The sequence below is a fragment of the Crocodylus porosus genome, unplaced genomic scaffold (assembly GCF_001723895.1).
Source record: "Crocodylus porosus isolate Cpor-Errol unplaced genomic scaffold, CroPor_comp1, whole genome shotgun sequence".
NCBI lineage: Eukaryota > Metazoa > Chordata > Crocodylia > Crocodylidae > Crocodylus > Crocodylus porosus.
The window spans coordinates 165340681-165365624 of NW_017728906.1; the positions used below are offsets into that span (position 1 = coordinate 165340681).

A 24944-nucleotide genomic window follows, 5' to 3' on the forward strand; every position below is an offset into this window, starting at 1 on the left:
ACCTTCACCCGCCGCACGTGGCCGGCTCGCACGCCCGCCGCGCCCTGAGCCGCCAACATCTGGCTCTGGCTCCGGCCCGGCCCCGGAGCACGGCTCAGGCGCTCCTCCCCCACCTCCGACCCCCCAAAACTGCCGAGAGAGAGAGAGTGAGAGCAGGTGAGCGGCGGGATGCAGAGGCTGCTTGAAACTGATGCAGCGGCACGGCCACAATATATATGTATCTCTGTGTGCGTGTATAGATACACGGACACACATACAGATAGACTGATAGATTAGATGGATATACGTATAGAACTCTATCTATCTTGACAGGGGAGAATCTATATACATCTTCCCTGTCTGGGAGATTATGTGTATCTGTCTGTCTGTGTAGGTCCCCTGCTGGGATTTAAAAAAGATCAGCCCCCGGCCCCCTGCTCCTCCCAGTCCTGGTCCCGGAGCCCATGTAAGCTCCCCGCGGGCCCTGCATGTCCTGTGGCCGGCTGGAGACGGGGGCGCGGAGGCCACACGGGGGATCGAGGCGGGAAACCCGCCGCGCGCCCGCCGGGTCCTGCTGTAGATGCGGTCGCTCCCCGCGCTCCCGTGTCGGATCAGGGAGCGGGGCCCGGGAGGATTAGGCAGAGCTCCCATCGGCTCCCGTTATGCGGCAGGATTTAGAAGGCTGTGGCCAAAATCTGCCGGCTCCCTCCAGATCCAGGCTCTGGATAAACTTCTGCTTCCGAAGGTGCGGAAGCCTGGCGTTTTTCTGGGCGCCGGTGGAGACTGCCGGGTCGGACGGCGCAGCGGGGAGCTTGGGGCTCACGGAAGCAGCGGGCTGCGGCGCTACCGCGGGCCTGGCCTGAGCGGGGCTTACGAGGGGCGCGACCGGCGTGTCCGCGGAGCCGGCCCCGGCCCCGGCGGGATCCTGTGTTGGTAGCAGAGCAAATGGAGTGGGAAGTAGACAGAGCTAAATCCTCCCCTGCCGTGCCTCTCCTGAAGCCGAGCGCGGATGGGGAGCAGTTGGGACCTCTGTAGCATGTTCCCTTTGGTGTGAACGGGGCTGAGCCTGGACGGCACCAATTTTATTCCAGTTGATCCTTGGGTTGTGCCGGGAGACCCCGTGCGCAGGCATTAGCCGCTTTGCCCCGGTGGCTCCGCATTAGCGCGTCGGGCGCATAAAGGCTGAGCCCGGCTCCTCGAGCCGCGCTCGTCTGTGCGCGAGCAAAACCACCCAAGCGCTCGTGCCCGGGCCTGGCTCTGCCTGTGCCGGCGCAGTCGGATGTGGCCGGCTCTCGTCTCCCCTTTGAAATTTCTCTCTGAAATTTTCCGATGCAATATTCTGGTTCCCCCGCCCCTCTGCCCTCACTTCACTGGAGAATGCGGATCAGGCACAATGGAAACATGAGCCTTAGTCAAATCCAGAGAGACTGTCCCAACAGAGCCAATAGGCCAGGGGCTGGAGGACTTATCTGGTGATAAGGACAACTCTGGGTGAGATCCCTGCTTTGCCTGGATCAGACCCGGCACTTAGCTCTGGGTCTCCCTCCTCCCAGAGTGCCTTAACCAGCAGTCTGTTCTGGGGCACCACTGCCAAGCAGGCGGGGGAGCTGATCCACGCTGTGACTGTGCACACACGTGCTCAGATCTCTGCTTAATGGACCTGTACCATCTCCATCCCTAACACGACTGAGAGTATTTGCTCTGCTCCCACTCAGAAGTGACATGCCAGACTGGACTTTAACAAGCAGTGATTGGTTCCCAGTTACTCCTGACAGGGAAGTTTGAATTAGTTAATTTGTATTTTACTGCTTTAAAGTTTCCCTTTCTCTCTTGTAAACTACATGCCATTGAACTTCTCATTTGAACATTAGGGTAAAGAGATAATATTTATTTTCATATCAATTTACATAAAAGCTTTTGTCTTCAAAAACAAATGCAATTTTGGCTTATCTGCTGTGATGTGGGAGAACACAATTTTGCTTTTATGTGTGTATACACTTTGCTTTATAATTTGCGCATCTTTATTCCATAGCATTTGCTAAAACTTGTTTACTAAATGGTAGAAATTAAATCTTTGAAGCCATATTAGGGCATAAGCATGCAGCCCTTACCCACAGATGACTTTCATTTATGTCAGTGGGATTTTAGTTGTGTAAGAATGGTAGATCAGGCCCTTTAGGGTTCAGATTCTGCAGTTTCTATCAATGACATCACTGGAGGTTTGAAAGATTCTGCCGTTTCTACCAATGACATCACTGGAGGTTTGAACTACAACTCCCAACTGAGACATACATATGAGGCTAATGACAGAAACATGAAGGACCCTGTTTATTCTCAGAGCTATCTGACAAAACAATTCTTTAATGTCAGCACCTGGCTAAAGCCCCAGAGTTAACAGTAGCAGAACCTTCTAAAAGCTGAGAGAATAGCAGAACCCATTATTATGTCAGTAATGGACAATGCTGTGTAAATCTAAATGACTGCCATTGGAGTCTGGTCTTCCCAATTTCTGAGTAGAGCTGGGCAAATCATTGATATTTTTGATTCAGTGGCTAAACCAAAAATGAAGTTTAACTTAATTTCTGATTGACCTCAAACATTTTTTTTCTGAAATGAAAGACTGAAAATTGTGTTTCAGTTCCCACAAAGCAACTTGTTTGATTTAGCATTTTTGGTGCAGGGGTGTGTGTTGTTTTAATTATATTGAGCTAAATTTAGTCTTGGAGCAGCCTTTCAACATAAAAACTTAAAATGTTTCATTTAAAATGTTGAAATGAAATTGTTTTCACTTTTTTCAGCTGAAACTATTCACCAGCTTTGTTAGGCATTTGCAAGTGGTTTAAGTTGACTTGAAACTGCATTTTTTAAAATCAGATAACCTATTTGATTGAAAAAAATCACCAAATTGTAGTCCAGACTGCTGCCTAACTAGTGCTGAAACTGCTCAACTTCTGCAGGAGTTAACAAGAATAGCTGGAGACCATCACTGTTTATTGAGAGTGTGCAGGGGATCAGTCACAGCCCTTTGCTACAAACCTAGAAGTATGAGTTGGACACTTACTCTGGACTTGTACTTAAAGCCTCCCCCATCAGACCAGATGTAAATGTGTACACTATACATCATCATTTGGACTGGGGACTGGCTAGATGGGTTGCTAGTTATGTCATTACCTCGTGTGACCAGTAGCTGTTATGTCTTAACTATGCTAACCTGATGAGATATTTAGGCTTAAGTAGGTAATTGACCATCATTTTTCTAACCAAGGCATATAGTGCTTAATGTTTCAACGAAGAACTTTCTACACATCTCTGACATAGGTGGACATAGGAGTTCTCTTTCCAAGTAGTGATAATATGGTGATTTTTCTTTTAATAGTAGGAATTATTACCTTTATGGTTGATATTGTATGGCTGAATTAACTTCATACTTCCGCTGGTCTCTGAGTACAGGAAAAACTTAGCTTGTTTGCATTGTACTAAAATACCTACCTTGTATCTGAAGGAAAAGGAAAAATTTTTCAGGATATATGGACATTTATGTACAAAATCACGGTGGATCTCTCTGATTTAAAATATGATATTGTGTGCAACTGATGTTACAGGGAAACTGGGAAACCTTTTTACTTGATGCAACCAGGAAGCCAACAAATCATGTTACACCCTTGTGCTGTATAACATCTGAACTGCGACAAGCATTATAATAATTATTATGATAAACTCTAATGTAGGTGAATAATTGCTTTAGCCATTGTAATATAAGAAAAATATTTCAATATCTGGATATTCAAATGCAATGGTTCATTCCCAGTGGCTGATCTTTATATTGTCTCTGATGCAGGTTTGAATATGTAATTCTTCAGCCTTCAGTGGCCTGGATTCTTGTCCCCTTTAAGTTAATGAATTTGCAAGAGAACAAGGACTGGACATTCAGTTATAATGAGAAATAATGGAATAGATAGTTTCCTTTGCTGATCACCATTACCTATTTGTTAATGATTGTACTGTGTCAGGACTCCATGATAATAGATGCCATACATTCATGGTTCTAACCTCAAAGTACCTGTAATATCACTTAAAATAAGATATAATAAATATGTGGACCAGACAATAGAAGGGTATGATGATGGAGGCTGAGTATGATGATAAGATCATGTTGTTATGTAAGATAGTCATGGACTCAACTTGGTGTTACCAAGTTCCCTTCCTCTTCCCCAACCCAATTATTATTAGGTGCCTGATCTCTTGTGGGGTTTGTAATGGAATTCTGTTTTGAGAAGGAATTTTAGAAGGGAGGGGCTTTGAAGATTATTTCCCATGAGCATTTCCTGTGAGAGGGCAGTACCTAAGAAAGAGGGGGAATATTTATTGGAGATGTGAACAAAAGATTGCACAAATCTGGCATAGTTGGTGGTGCTGAAGGCAATGTGGCAAAGATAGTTTTCTAGCCCTATCATTTAGGAAATATGTAGAATCAGACTCATCACCACCCAGATTTTGCCAGGGGACTGAGATAGGTCTCCTGGCAGCAGAAAGTTTGGCTAGCCTGGAAACATGGGGTACAGAACTGCAAATCATTCTTTGCTTCTACTCCTGGAGTAGCAAATCCACGAGTGTTACTGTGGAAGGGACATTGCCAGGACAAGCAAGAAATATGATACTTCATTGTCTGTCTTCAGCAGCTTTCACTGATTGGACAGCTATGAAAATCTGGTTAGAGTTTAAATTGGTTTGTCCATGAAGATCTTCATACCAGCACCTGCCCTCAGCTGAGAACTGAATCCGCAGTGAGGTGCAGAAGTCTTATGGACACAGACACCTTAATTTAAATGAGAGTTAGGATTTGGGGTGATAAAGAAGCCCAAGATAATAGGCCTCCAACTCCCCTTGAATGGGAGTTCATCACCTCACTCTCTTAGGATCCATTAACATTTCCAACCTGCATTTACACAAGGCTGAAGTATTAAAATCTGGTAAAGAACAGAAATGTCTTATTTTCAGTTTAAATGTTGGATTTAATAATTTTAAGTTTTTGATTGCACTAACGGGAACAGATTCCACAAATTACCTTGTTGTATTTTGATGACACAGTCAGCACGGAGTCAAATTCTGCTTTTAGTTTTGCAGAATCAAAATATGCAAATCAGCATATTTTCATTGAACTCAGTGAAGATTTATGTGAATGTAGTTGAAAATTAGCATTTGGTTCATGTTATAAGTTGATTTTCATGGTCAAGAAAGATTCAGTGCATCGCAACTTTTTAATTCACAATGAAAGATGAAATGTTTGTTTTTGAAGATCTGAATGACCCCGAGCAATTGTTTTTTGGTCCAATGAATCAGAGATCAGGGTTTCTGTAGGGATGAAACATTCTTTGGGGGTAGGGAGGACAGAGGGAAGTGCCTGTGAATTTTCAGAACAATTGTTGACTCCTTACGCTTGTATGTGGTTTTGAAACTTCAAGCTCAATCACTATCAAATTGTAGGTTTTTATGTTAGATTGAGATAGTGAGAGGAAGGTAATTGAGGAAGGACTTGAAAGACCAGTGTAAGGGTCAGCATTGCAGAACTGTGTCCCCAATGGTACTGAGTCTGAGATGGGTTTTTACTGAGGAAATTATTCTTTTGAGTTGGTTAGAGATAGGGGTTAAGATGTCCTGATGCAACCCAGCAGGGAGTGGGAAGTGAGGATGCTGCAAGAGTTGGGGAAGCTTTTCTGTCAAGTGTAGGATGCCTGGTAACCACAATCTTTGCTGCCTTCGGAGGTATTTCTCTGCTGCCAGCTCTGGACCTTGACAAATGAACAAATGCAAAACTACTAGCTCCTTTACAAATGAACTTTATTTGCCTTTTAAATAGCCAGTTTAATATTTTTATACTAAAAAAGAAATATACTTAAAAACCCACAGGTTTGCATCAGTGTTTGAAGAGAGGGAATGACTGCATATTTAAATGTGAGCTTTGCATATGAATACTATGAAAATCCTTTCAATTTACCTTTGAAAAATAGGTTAACTTGTTTCATTAACCAAAAAAATGACCTTTCTCAGCATCTAACAGCCAGGTATGGACTGGCTTTTCAGTTTACTGTGTAAGACTTGCCCAGGCTGACATTGCACTAAAAATCCAGTACTTTCACATCTTTTAGTCATCCAGGTACTCTCCTATGTCTTCTCACACCAAGATGTAGAAAGTTATTTTTTCCCCCAGGTAAAAGGCATTATGCTAAAGCCAGAACATACTATAAAAGGAATGTGAAATTATGTCCACTTGAATCATTGTAATAGAGACACAAAGGGAAATTAGTGTTTTGTTTCTCTTGTTCTTGTCCATTGCCACACGTAACGTGTGTGTGGTTTGTTCATGACATGGTGGAAAGAAGTATTCCTGCCTAATGTTAAAGGGAGGTATGATAATGCTAATTACATCATCCAAGTTATTTAAGACCATTATCGATCTTTCTGAAGACATTGCCTAATTTGTGCATCCTGTTTCTAGAATATTGTCTGCTTTGTGTTAATGAAGAAACAAATAATGACTAGCGTATACTGATCTCCTCTGCAGTCATTACACAAGAATCCAAACAAACTTTTGACATCCCAGTTAAATTAAACTGTTGGGAGTAGCCTGCCACAAAGCCACAGTTTTAATTCCTGATGGCTCAGAGGGTTGTTTATTTATTTATTTGGGTTTTTTTTTAATAATATGCCCTTATAAGATGAGTGATCTAATATAATAGGAGTGATAATTATTTACCTTCAATATATTTTTGGGTCCAGCCTTGCAGACAGTTCTTCACAAGCATATATAATCATTCCTTAGCATAGCCCCTTCAATTTCATTTATTCAATTATATCATCATCTGTCTTCTTGATCTCTGTACCACACCGGTACTTTCATGCATAGAGCACTGTAGCCTGAGACACCAGTATTTTCCTCATCTGGAGAACATTGTGATAGAAGAAAGAAAGCTGTTTCTGAGGGTGGTAACTGGCTATGCCTGTCCTGACACCACAGTCACACTGGCTTTAAATTGTCAGGAAGTGAGGGAGAAAGACAGGGCAATGCATCCACTGAAGATGTACAAGTTCTTTGAACACATGTCCCTGGTCCTCAGAAAGATCCCCTGAGAACCTTGTGTTCTGGGAACAAAATCCCTGCTCACTGAAAAAGGGACAAGCATGGGGAAATTCCAGGAGAAGAATTTCACATAAATCATCCCAACTCCCTTCCTGTGGAATTATTTTTCCATAGGATGAGGGAATTCAGCCTTTTTATTTCCACTCATTAAGAGATTTAATGAGTCCCTCTGGGGAGAACATAATAATAAAAACATTTCATAAAAATTATTCGGATACAATTCATAATCTGAGGAAAACATTTAACACAAGAATATTGGAGCTGCCATACTGAATCAGATCAGCCCATCTAGTCCACTAATCTGTAATCACCAGTGCCAAATATTGGATCTGTTAGCAAAGGTGAAACAGCAGGCAGTTACTGGATTACCTTTTCCTAAGGAATGTTTCTTTGAGAACAATAGTGTTTGATGGGCTCCAAAGCAATTCTTTTACTTTCATAGTTTGTAGGGTCAGAAGGGACCTGAGCAGATCATCAAGTCTGACCCCCTGCCATGGTCAGGAAAGAGTACTGGGGTCAAATGACCTTGGCTAGGTGATTATCTAGCTTCCTTTTGAAGACCCCCAGGGTAGGAGCGAGCACCACTTCCCTTGGAAGTTGGTTCCAGCTCCTAGCCACCTTGACTGTGAAATAGCACCTCCTGATATCTGGCCTGAACCTACTCTCAGTCAACTTGTGGCCGTTATTCCTAGTTACTCCTGGTAGTGCTCAGGGGAACAGGGACTCTCCCATTCCCCGCTTGTCCCCCCTGGTAAGTTTATAGATGGCCACCAGATCTCCTCTCAGCCTTCTCTTGTGGAGGCTGAACAGGTTCAGGTCCCATAGCCTCCCCTCATAGAGCCTGCCTCGCTGCCCTCTGATCATGTAAGTGGCCCTCCTCTGGACCATCTTGATGCTGTCCACATCCCTCCTGAAGTGCGGCGCCCAGAACTGGATGCAGTACTCCAACTGTGGCCTGACCAATGTTGCATAGAGGGGGAGCATCACCCCCTTCAATAATGACTCCAAGATCCTTTTCTGCTTCTGCACTGACAAGAAGGGAGTTCCCCAGCCTGTAGGTGTGGTGCTGGATCTTCCTCCCCAGGTGCATCACCTTGCACTCATCAGTGTTGAAACTCATCCTGTTCTCATCCGCCCACCCCTGTAACCTGTCTAGGTCTAATTGTAGCCTGTCCCTCTCTTCTAGTGTACCCACCTCTCCCCACATCTTAGTGTCATCTGCGAATTTGAACAAGGCGCTTTACTGCCCCGCTTCCAAGTCGCTGATGAAGATTTTGAACAGTGTAGGCCCGAGGACCAAGCCCTGGGAGACTCCACTGCCCACTTCCCTGCAGGTCAAAAATGACCCATCCATCACCACTCTCTGGGTGTGGCCCTCCAGCCAATTTGCGATCCATCCGTCTGTGTAGGCATCAATGCCACAGTCACCTAATTTTTTAATGAGAATGGGGTGAGAGACAGTGTCGAAGGCCTTCCTAAAGTCCAGAAAGACTACGTCCACTGCGACACCTGCATCTAAGGATTTGGTGACCTGGTCGTAGAAGGCCACCAGGTTGGTTTGACAGGACCTGCCTCTAATGAACCCGTGATGGTTGCCCCTAAACATAATCTCCCCTGCTGATCCCTCGCAGATGTGTTCCTGGATAATTTTCTAAAGAGCTTCCCCAGGACCATGGTAAGATTAATGGGCCTATAGTTACCCAGATCCTCCTTCCTCCCCTTTTTGAAAATGGGGGCCACATTGGCCCTTTTCCAGTCCTCTGGCACCTGGCCAAAGCACTACAAGCACTTTGAGTCAGTAGTAGTCATGGAACTGAGTGTCCAAAGAAACTAATTACTCCAGGTGCCTTTATAGTACAGGTAGATAATGGAAGTATTTAAAATAAATTTTATTATATGTTTCTTCTAGGGGTGAAGCGGGCCCTATTTGATTCAAATTTGGCCTGAATCAGGGACAGTGATTCTATTTGTTGTTTCAGAACACTGTCCCTGATTTAATTTGGCTGAATCTGAATTTGATTCTCCAAATCAGCATTGAATCTTCAATGATTCAGCCATAGACACAGGTTTAAATGTTTTTTCTACGTACCTCAAGTTACCAGGTGGCTCACGAACACTGTGATGCTGGGGTGGATGGAGCCTCCCACAGGGTCATGGGTTGGCGGGGGGAGGTCCCCCATATGCTTGGCAGTGAACCAGAAGTGGACCAGAAGTACTTCCAGTCCACTTCCAGGTCTGCTGTGGAGTGTGCAAGGGCCCCCCGTGCCCGTCCGGCTCGGCTATTGGCTGTGGGGGGACCCTGGGTGCCTCCCCAGATCCAGGAGGCACCAGTCGTAATGCTGGGGGTGGGAGGGCCCCCCAACACACTCCCCAGCAAGCCCAGAAGTGGACAAGAAGTGCTTCTGGTCCACTTCCAGATCTGCTGCTGAGCATGCTGGGGAGGACCCAACGTTCTGTGGGATGCCCCATGTACCCCAGCATCTCAGCATTCATGAACCGCCTCCTACCTCAAGCTATGTAGAAAAAACATTTAAAGCTGTGTCTACGTGTGAATCGCTGAATCTTTCCAAATCTCTCCAAACTGATTTGGAGGCTTCCGATTTGATTTGGCAAGATTAAAGGGTCCTCTGATTCGATTTGGATTTGGAGATTCGGCCACTGAATCAGGCTGAATCTCTGCCGGATCAAATCAGGGATGAAAGCTTCGCGCTCATACTATTTCTGGTATTCTTTCTTCATATGCTATATGTTTAATGTTGACAGAATGGGACTAGCCACATTCATGGACCTGTTGCCATGGGCCTTGTCCTTCATAAAGTTTTTCTTGTAAGAAGAGTGCATGAACTGGGCTATTAATCAGGCATCTAATAGCCAAACATGATCCAATATTCTGAGATGTAGTTAATTAAGCACTAGCGTCTTCTTAGCTGATTAATACATTGGTGTCCTAAATTAGGGGTTAACAACCTTTTACTAACAGTGAACCAAATTAACACCACTTGGTCCTAAGATGGGCCAGAGGAGACAGCTGTTAGATATTCTGACACTAGATAGGCTTTTTTTGTGCAAAGCTTACTAACAATGGGATAATATAAAAATATCACTTCAGTATGCTTGGTGGGCTGGATTAAATCACTAATTGGATGTAGACCATGGGCCAGAAATTGCTGACAATGATGCTCAATTATTGACAAATCACACTTGACACTGAAACAAGGGGCTCAGGATGAAGGGCCTCTACCAAAACAAACAAAAAATCATTTCAGTGCTGGGCAGCCCTCAAAAAAGGATGTTGGGTCAGGGGCAGAGAGGATCTAGGTGGTGGGCTGAGCAATCATAGATTACAAACCCTGGGGACAGCTAACCCTTATGAAGAGACCTAAACTCCCTTTGTTTTCGTATTCATTTACTAGTATTAATTAAATTCCACTCTAGAAAAAGGATAAGTTTGAACTTATGTGAAGTATGTGGGCTGCATCTAAGACAAAATAGGAAAGTCCTCTGCTCAGACTCTTCTGTTCCTACTTGTTTAGAATGTGATTGTGTGCAGTAAATTCTTCTTGTATATATATCCAGAGTCTTTGATCATGTATCTCTTTACAACCAAAAAAAAGAAGATGAAAGTAATATTTCAAATTTGCTGGGTTTTTGGTAGCCATGTTGGTCTAAGGACACAAGCAGGCAAGGTTCTTTAAGGTAGATGTGATATCTTTCATTAGACCAACTGAGTAGTTGGGGAAAAAAGGTCTTAGCAAGCTTTTGGGCGCAATCATCCTTCTTCAGGTATATGGAGTCTCTGCTGTTCTGAGACTCCAAGGAATGAGAGAAGCTAAATGTATGACAGGATGTCAGTGAGAATATAAATAGGTAGAAATCAGGAAAACAAAAGGTAGAGCAGGGAAGAGAAGGGAAAAAAGGGAGGGCGGGGGGTGGGGGGAGCCAAAGTGAGTCTCCATTATCTTTTGGCTTTCTGCCCCCCTGCGGTTTTTTCTCCCCTCCCTTCCTACCTATTTACATTCTCACTGACATCCTGTCACACTTTTAGCTTCTCTCATTCCTTGGAGTCTCAGAAGAGCAGAGACTCCCTATGCCTGAAGAAAAGTGATTGCACCCAAAAGCTTGCAAAAATACTTTTTTCCAACTCCTCGGTTGGTCTAATGAAAGATATCACATCGACCCAAAGAACCTGCCTGCCTATTCCAAATTTTTATTTTTCAAATATTGCATCATATTTTAATGTTCTTATTTTTGGAGCATTGAAAATAATAGTTAAGGCTGAGTAAAATGCAACTGCTGCCACTTTCTGCTGGTATTTCTTCTGTTTAGTTATTAGGTTTTCTTCTTTGTGCTGATTAATGAATAACAAAATCCCAGATAAATGGGTTTTGTTAGGCTGTGCTCTCAGATGGAGCTAGAATGCTGTCAACATTCTGAGTTTTTCAGTGCACACAATCACATCTTCATGGGATACTTCCTCAATTCTGTCCTTTATAACTTGTTTTCATTCTAAAGAAAGAGGAAACATCACTACTATTAGAAAACCTGCTGGGGAAAGATAGTGTGCACTTATTCCATTTAGTCAAGAGTGGGGAAATGCTTTTTTTTCCTACATAGGCATTTTTAAAGATTTCTATGAAAAATTTTGGGTTTAATGTGTTGATACTATCTTTATGATACATATTTTATCTTGTGATAAGCAGCAAATACTGAGGGTACACGTACAAGCTTGTTACAGCTGTAGGCGTGGTAATATATACCATCCAACTATGTTGGTAGGACGGTGTCAGAATTGTAGCTCCTTTATTTTTAGCTATCAGGTGTTATAAGTGGCCTTTATAACATCTAGTAATTTAGGGTTACCATATGTCCAAGTTTTCCTAGATGTCCTCTTTTTGCGTTATAGAATCATAGAAAATTAGGGTTGGAAGGGACCTCAGGAGGTCACCTAGTGTAGCCCCTTGCTCAAAGCAGGACCACCCCCCAACAAGATTGTTCCAGCCAAAGCTTTATTTAGCCGGATCTTAAAAACCTCCAAGGATGGAAAGTCCACAACCTCCCTGGGAAACCCCTTCCAGTGTTTTACTACTGTCCTAGTGAGAAAATTCTTCCTAATTCCTTTGTTGCAACTTCAGATCATTGCTCCTTGTTCTGTCATCAGTCACCACTGAGAACAGTCTAGCTCCATCCTCTTTTGAGCCCCTCTTCAGGTAGTTGAAGGCTGCTATTAAATCCCCTTGCAGTTGTTTCTTCTCTAGACTAAAGAAGTGCAGTTCCATCAGCCTCTCTTTGTAAGTCAGCCCCCAAACCATTTTTGTTGCCCTTCACTGGACTCTCTCCAATTTGTCCACATCCTTTCTGTAATGAGGGGCCCAAAACTGGACACAGTACTCCAGATGTGGCCTCACCAGTGCAGAAGAGAGGGGAGTAATCACTTCTCTTGACCTACTGGCAACACACCTAACAGTGCAGCCCAGTATGCCATTAACCTTCTTTGCAAGAAGGGCACACTGCTGGCTCATATTCAGCTTATTGTCCACTATAACTCCCAGCTCCTTTTCTGCAGTCCTGCTTCCCATCCAGTCAGCCCCCAGCCTGTACTTGTGCATGGGATCCTAAGTGCAGAACTTTGCACTTGTCCTTGTTGAACGTCATGAGATTTCTTTTCGCCCAGTCCTCCAATTTGTCTTGGTCACTCTGAATTCTAGCCCTACCCTTCAGTGTATCTACTACTCTCCCCTGAAAACTTGCTGAGGGTGCACTTTATGCCATCTTCCAGGCCATTAATGAAGATATTGAACAAAACTGGCCACATGACCAACCCCCAGGGCACTCTACTTGATACCAGCTGCCAATTACACATTGAACCATTGATTACTACCCTCTGAGCCTAATGCTCCATCCAGTTTTCTATCTACCTTACAGTCCATTCATCCAGCCCATACTTCCTTAGCTTGACTGAGAACGTTGTGGGAGACGGTATCAAAAGCCTTGCTAAAATCAGGGTACACCACATCCACTGGTCATCCTGCATCCACAGAGCCAGTCACCTCATCATCAAAGGCAATCAGGTTGCTCAGGCATGACTTGCCCTTGGTGAACCCATGCTGACTGTTCCTAATCACCTTCTTCTCCTCCCAGTGCTTAGAAATTGATTCCTTGAGGATCTGCTCCATGATTTTTCCAGGGATTGAGATGAGGCTGACTGGTCTGTAGTTCCCTGGAACCTCCTTTTCCCCTTAAATAGGGACACTATGTTTGCCCTTTTCCAATCATCCAGGACCTCTCCTGATCACTATGAGTTTTCAAAGATGATAGCCAATGGCTCTGCAATCTCATTAGCCAACTCTCTCAGCACTCGCAGTTGCATCCCATCCAGTCTCATGGATTTGTACACATCCAGCTTTTCTAAATAGTCTCTTACCTGTTCTCTCACCACAGTTGGCTGCTCACCTCCTCTCCGAACTGTGCTGCCCAGTGCAGTAGTCTGGGAGCTGACTTCGCCTGTGAACACTGAGGCAAAAAAGACCTTGAGCACTTCAGCCTTTCATGCATCCTCTGTAGGGGTGATGTGTAGGGGTGCTGTGTCAGGCTGTGGTCCCTGTTTAGCTGGCAGGCAGGGGGGCAGGTGGGAGCATCAGTGTCCTGCCCTGCAAGCGCTGGCCAGGGAGTGGGGCCACCAGCAAAAGTGGCCATGCCACTTCCGGACCTGGCTGCTGGAATTCTGGAATTGGTGCGGCTGCTTTTACTGTGAGTAAGATAGGCTGCGAGGGAGCCCCACTCCACGGCCCACAGGATTGGCTGCCAGGGGACAGTGCCCGCCCCTGCCAGTGGGATTGGCTGCCGGGGGACCCCGCCTGGTGGCTGACTCAAGAGGCACCAGACACCCATGATCCTCTGTCACTAGGTTGCCTCTCCCATTCAGTAAGGGACTTACACTTTCCCTGATCCTCCTCTTGCTACCAACATACTTGTAGAAATCTTTCTTGTTACCCTTCACATCCCTCGCTAGCTGCGATTCCAGTTGCGCGTTGACCACCGTGACTTCATCCCTGCATGCCCGAGCAATGCTCTTATTACTCTTCCCTAGTTATTTGTTCAAGTTTCCACTTCTTATAAGCTTCCTTTTTGTGATTTAGTTACTGAAGAGTTCCCCACTAAGCCAAGCTGGTCTTCTGCCATACGTGCTAGTCTTCCTGTGCATCCGGATGGTTTCTTCCTGCACTCTCAGTAAGGTTTCTTTAAAGTACAGCCAACTCTCCTGGACTCCTCTCCTGGGTCCTCCTATCTCCATCTAGGTGCTTTTTAAAAATATCAACAAATGTCCAGGATTTTGTTTTGCTCAGCATCATAGTTTTTCCCAGGCTTGCCCTAGCAAGGAGGTGCTTTGGGCTGGGGAAAGTGCAGGGAAGGGTGATTGGAGGCAGGGGACATCATGTGTATCTGCGTGTTCACACACATGTGGCCGGCATACAGCCAGGCAGGGTGGTGGGAGCAGCTCCAGTAGCTGGATGCAGGTAAGGCTATGCGGCACAGGTTGGAGGGCTAGGGTTGGGGACTGTTGGTGTGTGTGTGTGTGTGTGTGTGTGTGTGTGTGTGTGTGTGTGTGTGTGTGTGTGTGTGTGTGTGTGTGTGTGTGTAGAGAAGATGGGTGTGGGAGCATTGCTGCTGGCACTGAGGGAAACTGTCCAGGCTCTGGATCTGCAGTAAAGCCCCCCAGCGGGGGAAGGGGCAGGGGGGCTTTTTGGGGGGCAGCAGAGAGCTGCATGGCTGGGTCAGTGGCACTAAGGCTGATGCCTGTGCTCGCAGAGGCTGGGCAGCTGGGAGATGCTGCAGGGCTGGGGAGAGCAGGGGGCTCTGGGTCAGGAGTGAGGGGTGCCAGCAGGGTTGGGAGGGTCTAGGGGGCTGTGGGTCAGAAGGGAAGGGTCCTGGGAGGGCTGGGGGAGGGGAGGGCTGTGGCTTGGGAATGAGGGACAGGAGCAGGGCAAGGGGATTTCACTGCCCCCCACAATCATTACCCTTCCTCCCAACAGGTGTCCTCTTTTTTGAAACTGTAAATATGGTAACCCTACAGTAACTTATAATCTAAAAAATGCAAAAGACAAAATATTAAACAACAAAGTGAAAATATTAAACAACAGACCTAGAGGGTTGTGGGGGATGATGGTTGGTGGAAAAATCTTTCTTGAGAAGGTACATGCATTTTCTTCACGTACCTTCACATAGACCTCACATAGGCAGCTAGATATTCATTTGCAGGCCCCAAATTAGGATTAGTGCATCTCTGTACAGGGCAAACGAGAGGTATGGGCCTAGTGACTTACAGTCCAAGGGCCTAACAGTATAAGCCTTTTTACATTATATTAACGCTGTTCTTATGTTATGCTTATTTAAGTGGGAGGACAGTCCAGTAGTTAGGGCATTCTCTGTGGACAGAAATGTGGGTTCAAGTCTCAGCTACAGACTTCATGGCTTGTGTCTCAATTTTATATCTATGAAATTAGGCCAATTAATGTACATTGTTACCTCCCAGTGGTGTAAGGGAAAATGCATTAAGGATTGTGAGCTGTTCTTTGTTATAAAGTATGGAGGCCATACAGCTACCTAAGATGTGTACAAATAGAAGTCATGTCATGAGCATCTTATAAATTCGTAATAGCCTGTGTTTTTCCTCTCTACATTTTCCCTAAAGGACATTTACTCTGCTAGGTTCAAGTATTGAGTGTACCTATGAAAACATACTGGATGAGTTTACATGAGACACTAACCGCACAGTAGCCTAATAATACTATACAGTAGCACATCATAGCACAAACAATAATATGTTACTGTGCAGTATTATTAGGCTACCGTGCACTAGGTTCACTAAAAAGGTGTGCGCCAGTGCTACTGTGCAGTAATGCTGGTTACTGCACATTAATTTAGTAGTTTCTTATACAAGTACCAAACGTAATGTGCAATAACTACAGCACATTAATGAATGTATAGACACCCCCACTGAGAGTCAAACTGACTAGGTTAATAGCTGTCTTTGTAGCTTGACATAAGTCAGAGTTTTACATGACTCTTCCAGGTGTCCCTCACATTGTATTTTATGCAAAGGTGTAATTTGCCACAGTAATGGAACTGAAAGCATGGACAGATATAAATGCTCTGATGAGTAATAAATGGAATTTGCCCAGTGAGCAGTATAGAATTTCTTTAGAAGAAATTGTAATATCATAGTATTCCGGATAGTTAAGTCCCAAGCTGATGGAAAAGAGATGCAGAAAGATCTTGCCAGTCTAAGTAAGTGGGCAAAAAGGTGGCAGATGAACTTCAATATAGACTAGTGCAAGGTAATGCACATGGAAGAAAATAACCTCAACTATATGTACATAATGCTGGGTTCTGAACTAGCTGTTATGACTCAGGAATGACTTTTTGTAGATCAAGGGCAGGCAAAATGTGGCCTGCAGGCCAGATGCAGCCCACCAGGCCCTTCTATCTGGCCTTCAGGGCCCCTAAAAAATTTAGAAAATTATATTTATCGGCCCCTGGCTGCCTGTCATGTGGCCCTCGATGGCTTGCCAAAACCCAGTAAGCGGCCCTCAACCCAAAATAATTACCTGCCCCTGTTGTAGATAGTTCTCTAAAATATCAGGTCAATGTACAGCATTGACCAAAAAAAGCCAATAAAGTTTTGGGCATGATTAAAAAGGGAATTGAAAACAAAATGAAGGATGTCATCATGCCGTTATACATATCCGTGGTGCACCCATATCTTGAATACTCTATGCAGTTCTGGTCTCCAGATCTCAAAAAGTATGTAGTAGAATTAGAAAACGTACAAAGAAGGGAAACCAAAATGATCACAGGCATGGAGCTGTTACCATACCAGGAAAGACTAAAAAGGCTAAGACTCTTCAGTTTCAAAAGGAGAAGGCTAGGGGGTTATGACAGAGGTCTATAAAGTCAGGAAGGGTATGGACCAAGTGAACAGGGAGCTGTTGATCAGTCCCAAAGAACTACGGGGCACCACCCACTGAAATTAGTTGGAGACAGGTTTAAAACTAACAAGAGAAAGTACTTTTTAATGCAATGCATAGTTAACTTGTGGAATTAATTGTCACAGGAGGTGGTAAAGGCAGATAACACAGCCAGGTTCTAAAGGACACTAGAGTTGCTGGGTTTTTGGTTGTAGCTGTGTTGGTTTAAGGACATAGGCAGGCAAGTTTCTTTGAGTGGACGTGATATCTTTTATTAGATAATCCTTGGAGTCTCAGAAAAACAGAGACTCGCTATGCCTGAAGAAGGGTGATTGTGCTCAAAAGCTTGCTAAAAGCATTTTTCCAGCTGTTCAGTTGGTCTAATAAAAGATATCACATCTACTCGAAGAACCTTGCCTGCCAAAGGACACTAGAGAAATTCATGGCTGATGAAATATAAATGGCTGTTGAACAGAATGATTGGAGATATTTCTTCTGGCATCTTTCAACCAATACTGATGGATGCCAGGGAGGGTACTGAATAGGGGATGTATCATTCTAGATATATTCAGTTCAATGCTCTTCCTAAAACATCCACCCCGATACCGTCAGAGACAAGATACTGGGCTAGATGAACCACTGGTCTGACTCTGACTCAATAGGCATATCTACACAAGATGCTTAATGTGCAGAAGACTAATTCTACTTCACATTAGTGTGGCGGGCAAAACTCATGCTAATTTGATAACGCGTAGTAGATTGTCTAATGAGTGTTAACGTCCCCAAAAAGCATTCATCTGTGCTAATGTGCTGATTACGGCATATTGTTTTAGTACCTGTCATTACAGGTACTAAACTAGTGTAATTACAGTGCGTTAACAAACACGTAAAAGCACTTCTTATGTTCTATAGTATGCCAATAGGAATTCTATAATAAAAAAGCCAAATAGCAGAAACATTGTCTTTAAATAAACAGAATAAAAATACCTTGTTCAGTGGTTGGTCACATAATGCTCCAGGTGGTATACTTAAATGCAAGAAAGCTGTTTTTAGTGGTGACCCACTAAATGTCACTAGCTGACTAGTTCCATTTTTTTCCAGTCTTTTGTCTAGATTCTGTAATCATTGATTACGATTACTGTAGTAAGCGTACATGTGGGCATTCCCAGTTCATTCAAATGGGATGACTCAGATGTGGAAATTCTCATGAGTATGAGTAAGGCTTGTACAATCCAAGCCACAATATAAATGAATGATCTAGAAATAATTTAGGCTAAGAAGAAATTAGAGAGGTGACAAACCTGTTCAGAAATCATATCCATTTTCTTACCAATGCAGAATTGTGCTATATAGAATACATGTTATGTCCAGTGGTTGAATATCAATTTGTTTAATCTGGAAGGAAATTATATTTGACAATAGAAAGCATAAAGGGTAAAACTTGTTTAATGAGCTTTAAAATGCATACAAATCCAGCAATCAGTAAACAAATTAGTCTATGATGGATAACTTTATTGTACACTGATGACATTTTAAACCCAGAAGGTCAGAGGCTTTGTATACATTACAGCTGCAAAGATAAACTGATCATTCTCATTAACCTCTTCATTGTGTGTGTGTATTATATATATATATATATAATTAGCTGATATAATTACCCTAGTGAGTGTAGTTGAGGGATGGCAGTACTAACTTGTGAAAGAAACACTACATTTTAAAAAGACACATGTTGGTCTTGGAGCAGCTTGTAAAAATATTCCTGATCTGTTGTTTTTTTTTTTTTAAATGCGCAAAGCTATACTGTAATTATTCTTTCTTTCTTTCTTTTAAACAATAGTATGTTACACATGTTTAAAGTGTAATGTTTTTATGGAAAGTAGATGCTGGATAGCAGATCACAAAAACTGTTTGTCCAGAATATGGTCCCAAACTTAAGCACAGTAGGATTGTATACAGTTTGGGTGAGTCTTGTTCCCAAGTCAGTAGAAGATTTGCTGTTAACTTCATCTATGACAGGGTTTAACCTTTGATAGTTGATAGTTACTCATAGGTTTGTAAAACTAGGAAACGTGTGTGCGTTTTGTAAATCACATACATAGTAGTCATCAAATTTACATAGACATGTTCATTTTGTATCTGATGTACATTAATTTGAAATAAGTCTGTATAAGCCTATGTATGCATAAATCTCATCAGTGGGATGTGCAGCATGGACTGCAAGCTTCTGTTTCTGCATGTGAAAAGAACATTATAGTCTCACCAAAAGATAGACCACATTTCAATCACTTTTATTCTTTATATGCATAATAAACTAAAAGAACTACTTATGACATTAAACACTACAGGCTGTGACTTGTGCCTAGTTAAATCATTCTTTGAACCTGTACTTAGTTTGGATAACTTTTTTGTGATCTAAATTAGAATTTACACAGTGGTCAAATAGTCTTTTGGCTGATTTTTAATTTCTCCAATAAACTTTTTCAAAATAAAATATGGGAAACATGCTACTATGTACTTAGGGAGGAGATTCTCCACTTTTCAGATTTTAATTTATTCTGTTGTTGTCACATGAAAAGAAGTTGGACCCCAATGCAGGTCAATGCAACGGTAGGTTGTTGATGGTCGCTTAGTGACAAACACAATGATAAATGAACATGTCTTGTTAAGCCATGACCCTCCAAAGAAACCAGTGTCAAGTAAAATGCCTGAAGAAGGTACACAGAAGGCGTGATCCCCTTGTAAATATTGATATTAGGAATTTCTATGCTATTCTCCTTTTCTTTTTCTTTTCTGCTGAGCAGGTCAAACCCTATTACATTTATTCTTTGGATCAGTTCTGTATTATTAAAAAATGTAGACAAGTTAGTCACCCACGCATGAAGGGAATGTAAAGGAAGTTATTACTCCTGGTTTCCTGAGGCCCACACTTGGAGATGTTAAGACTAGGCAGCTCCTCAGTAAACATCTTGTGTAGATGCGTCCTCTGGGTACTTCTTTATATCCCATCTAAAAGAAATCTGTACCTGTTTATTTTTTTTAATAGGTAATAGAACAAAACCCTGGATATAACAAGCTTCCAAGGTTTTGTATTTTAAGTATAATGAAAGGTGAGGCTTGAGATTCTGTAGGTGGAAATTTTTGCTTATGATACCACTAATGAACTCAGGAAAAGTAACATATTTTATCACATTCCAAGGAAAGCTTATCTGATTGACCCTGTGATCAGTATTCTGGAATATAGCATAGGGATCCTGAGTGAAGAAGCAGCATTAGTCTATGCTAACTCTATGAAGCAGAATCCAAAGAAAACCTCTTGTTAGCATGTGGACACATAACATGGCCAGAATGGATACATTTTCCCTGAATTTTACTCTGTCACCCATAAAGTAATACACAACCCACACTGGCGTTGTCTGTCCTACATGCTATTATGGCACCTTGCCACAAGGTGGCGGGGGAACTGTTAATAGCCTATCATTGAGCAAAGGACTACCCTGGGATAAAAGCAAGGGGAATGGACATGTGACATTTATTCTGTCATAAATTACCCCAGGGTGATGTTGTTATAGCCTTTTCCTCAATACCTTGACCCAAAGGAGACTTATTCTGTAGAGGCTGTGCATCTGATATCTGTTCCACTTTTACTATGGAGTAAGATCATTTTTTTCCATGGTAATCTTGATGTGGTTCCACATCCTTAGACTACACCCTTTGGGGCACAGGCTGTCTCTATTTCATTTTGTGCAGTATCATGTGCACCCAGATTTTTCAGTATTTGAAACCAGTTTCAAAAGGAAACAACAAACTTTTTTTTTTCTTTTTGTTGCAAGAATATTAGAACCATCATTACTCATATAATGAGCAAAATGTAAATCAAATACATCTGCCGGGTAGTTTATTGGATTATTCAAATCCTTTAGCTGGAGAACATAGACAAAAGATATAAGCTAAAATGTCTGAATTTAATTTCTTAACAGCTGCCTAAACACTTCTGATTATCTGTAGCCGTACTTGAAATGGTATAATAATCAAGTACATTTGATCTCAGATTTTCAGTACAAGAAATTATCCAGTTAATAAAGTTGTCATTATAATGCACATAAGCCGTAGCAAAAATGCTCATGGCACATCCTGTCAGTCTCCAACAAATTCTGCGAATTCTGCTAAATACCTTGTCACAAGGATATGACAAAGGAAAGGAACTTCAGAGGTGTAACTGGACAATACCCAGCACTGGGCAGGAGCAATGGATGTAGGAGAGATGTTACCTCCTTTTTTGCAGCCAACACGCATCATTTGGCCATTCTAACACCAGTTTCCAGAGGCAAAAAAAGGAAATGACACCTTCCTCAGGAGCAGTGAACTACCTCTGCTGTCCCTATTGCTGGAGCCAGAGCAGAGCTGTGCTGATGCAGGAAGGTGCAGTGCATAGGGCAGGGGCGGGCAATTATTTTGAGCAGAGGGCTGCTTACTGAGTTTTGGCAAGCCATCGAGGGCCACATGACAGGCATCCCAGGGCAGATTAATATTAATTTTCTAAATCTTTTAGGGGCCCTATGGGCCAGATAGAATGGCCTGGCAGGCCACATCTGGCCCCTGGCTGCATTTTGCCCACCCCTGGTGTAGGGTGAGTAGGTAAGACATTCCCCTCTCTGATTAGGCATCATCTGGGGCTCATGCCCCACTTGCTCAACCATCTTTTTGCTGCTAGTGCATTTGTTAGCAAAGCCAAGACACTGGCATTTCGATTTTTCAAAAATGATAAAAAAATGTAACTATATTCATCAGAGGGATTGCAATGCCAGGCCTTGGGTCTGCGCAGATGTAGTTAGGGATCTTCTGGAAGGGCTTGATGTTTTTAAATCTGCAGGCCCTGATGCCCTCCACCCACGGGTGTTGAGAGAGCTGGCAGGGGTCATTGCTGTGCCCTTGGCCTGGCTGTACGAGCGATCATGGTCCACGGGCCAGGTGCCTGGAGATTGGAAACTAGCTAATGTGGTCTCCATTTATAAGAAGGGGAGAAAGGAGGACCCAGGAAACTATAGGCCCATAAGCCTCACATCAGTCTTGGGGAAAATCCTTGAAAAAATTATCAAGGATCACATCTGAGGGGCCAGCAGGGGAGATCATGCCCAGGGGAAATCAGCATGCGTTCATCAAAGGCAGGTCCTGCCAGACCAACCTGATTGCCTTTTATGACCAGGTAACTAAATCCCTGGATGATGGTGTCACCATGGACATAGTCCTTCTGGACTTTAAGAAGGCCTTTGACACTGTCTTTCACCCCATTCTCATTAATAAATTAAGTGACTGTGGCATTGATGCCTACACAGTTGGATGGGTCAAAAATTGACTGATGGGCACACCCAGAGAGCGGTGGTGGATGGGTCGTACTTGACCTGGTGGGATGTGAACAGTGGGGTCCCCCAGGGCTCGGTCCTGGGGCCTATACTGTTCAACATCTTCATCAGCTACTTGGACGAGCGGGTGACATTGTCCAAGTTTGCTGATGACTCCAAGATGCTTGAAGAGAGAGAGAGGCTGCAATTAGCTTTAGACAGACTACAGAAGTGGGTGGATGGTAACAGGATGGGGTTCACTGTAGATAAATGCAGGGTGCTGCACCTGGGGAGAAGGAATCCACAGCATACATACAAGCTGGGAAACTCCCCGCTTGTGAGCACAGAGGGAAAGGGATCTTGGAGTCATTATTGACTCCAAGATGAACATGAGCCGCCAATGCCAGACCACGGCCAGCAAAGCCAACTGCACCTTGTCATGCATCCAAAGATGCCTCTCAAGCCAGTCCAGAGAGGTGACATTGGTCTGGACGACATTGGTCTGGCCTCAATTGGAGTACTGTGTCCAGTTCTGGGCACCGCACTTTAAAAAGGGTGTGGTCAGCCTGGAGAGGGTTCAGAGGAGGGTCACCTGCTTGGTGAGAGGGCAGCAGGACAGGCCCTATGAGGAGAGACTGAGGGACCTGAATCTGTTCAGCCTCAGCAAGAGGAGGCTGAGGGGGGATTTGGTAGCTGCCTACAAACTCGTTAGGGAGGGACCCTATTCCCCCCGGCAGCACCAGGAGTGATGAGGAACAATGGCCAGAAGCTGCTGGAGAATAGGTTCAGGTTAGAGATTAGGAGGCACTATTTCACTGTTAGGGTGGCTAGGATCTGGAACCAACTTCCTAGGGAAGTGGTCCTCACTCCTACCTCCAAAAAGAGGTTGGATGAACACCTGTCTGGAGTCGTGCGATCCCAGCGTGTAACTCCTACCACTGGTGGGGAGTCAGACTAGATGATCTGTTCAGGTCCCTTCTGACCCCAAACTACTATGAAACTGTGAGGCTCAAAATGATAAATCCATTCTGTAAAAACTTGGGGACCTTCCTTCTTTGAACACATCATTTAGAAACTGATTTAATATTATTTATAGTTAACAGCAGGGATTGGGAACATATGGCTTATGGGCTGGATGTGACCCATGGAGGCACTGGATCTGGTCAGTGGAGCCTGAAGGCTTTGCCTCTGACCATGTCCATGGTTCACCACTTCTTCCTCCCCTCACTTCCTCGCTGCTGTGTTGCCAAAGCCAATGCCATCCAGCTTGCACCAGACAGAAGTTGGGCTGTCCAGTCCCACAGCCTAAAAAGATTGCTGGACCCTAGTTAACGGTGTGGTGTGTTAATGAACTGCATAAACAGATCATTAGAAGAGCAAACTGAAAGAACTAACTGCAATTTTCTAATCCTTCTGAAAACATACATGGTTAAAGGGTAGACTTGTGCTTTTTAAGTCATGGCTCCATAGATACACAACCATGAAAAAAAGAATGTCAGCACAATGCTTACCTGCCAGTTTGGATTACGATTTATTGGGGCCCTGGGCAAATGGAAAATTGGAGGCCCCTACACCCCATTATAAACATGAATGTATGGACTCCAGCGGGGGGGGGCACCTTCCTCTCCTGGTGCTGCCACTGCTAAGGGCAAGGCAGGCCTCCATTCCCATGTGCCCCCCCGTGCCTCCCCTACCAGTCGCCTATGAATATGAAGGACGTTCTGTTTTGAGGCTGCTGGAGCTCTCTTTGGCTGTCTAGCTCTCAAACTGACTAATCACTCCCTTGTGTTGCCCTAGCGCCCACTAAAGGGTCCCTGTCTTGAATTAAGCAACCTGGGAAGGGATTGCTGACTTCAGCACAGTAATTAGTATTTAGAATAGGAGATGAAACACAAACTGAGTCAAATCTTTGGTATATAAGTCTTGTTAGGACTTTTGTAAATAATAGGTTTGCTGTTTCCCAAAAGGAGCTATCACAAATTTCCATCTGAGGTGTTTGACATTTCACACATATCAATGTTTATCATGGTCTAAAATTTATTTTTATACTCATTTTGCTGATGGGCAGGGAGAAGGAAACAACCTAACAATCATCCTGTTAGTAGCCTGTTGCTTTGGTTTGATTTGTCAAAACTGTTTAATTAAAATAACAGTCTTCAAGCAAACTATTTTTTCCAGAGCAAAAGGGGCAAAAACAAAAGTCAGGTTTCTCATGAAAAGGTAATGTCCACATTTTTATTTCACTGTTGTTCAACAAACAAATTGCAGAGATCCTGTACAGATATTTAAAATGTGTATTTGTAAAAATACTGCCACTGAATTGCTCTGCATACTGATAATCAACCAAATATTGTGATTTATTTTACTTCACTCTAATTTTGTGCACTGGGCTAGGTCACATGATACATACTGAAAGGTAACTGTGGTTGACTAGAACTTTATCAGGAAAAGCTGCTCAGAACTTCTCATACCTGCACTCGGTGTTTTCAGCTGGCTTCCAGGTCATTTCCACTGCCAATTAAA

The 24944-nt window shown here is 43.5% G+C and overlaps 1 protein-coding gene across 1 annotated transcript in view; it reads left to right on the forward strand.

The window, feature by feature from the left end:
- Window positions 1-24944, forward strand: part of FLT1 (fms related tyrosine kinase 1) — a 161859-nt gene that overhangs the window by 15073 nt on the left and 121842 nt on the right. Inside the window, exon 2 of the mRNA XM_019528523.1 lies at window positions 23572-23661. Coding sequence (XP_019384068.1) covers window positions 23572-23661 — 90 coding nt within the window. The remainder of the gene's footprint in view (window positions 1-23571; window positions 23662-24944) is intronic.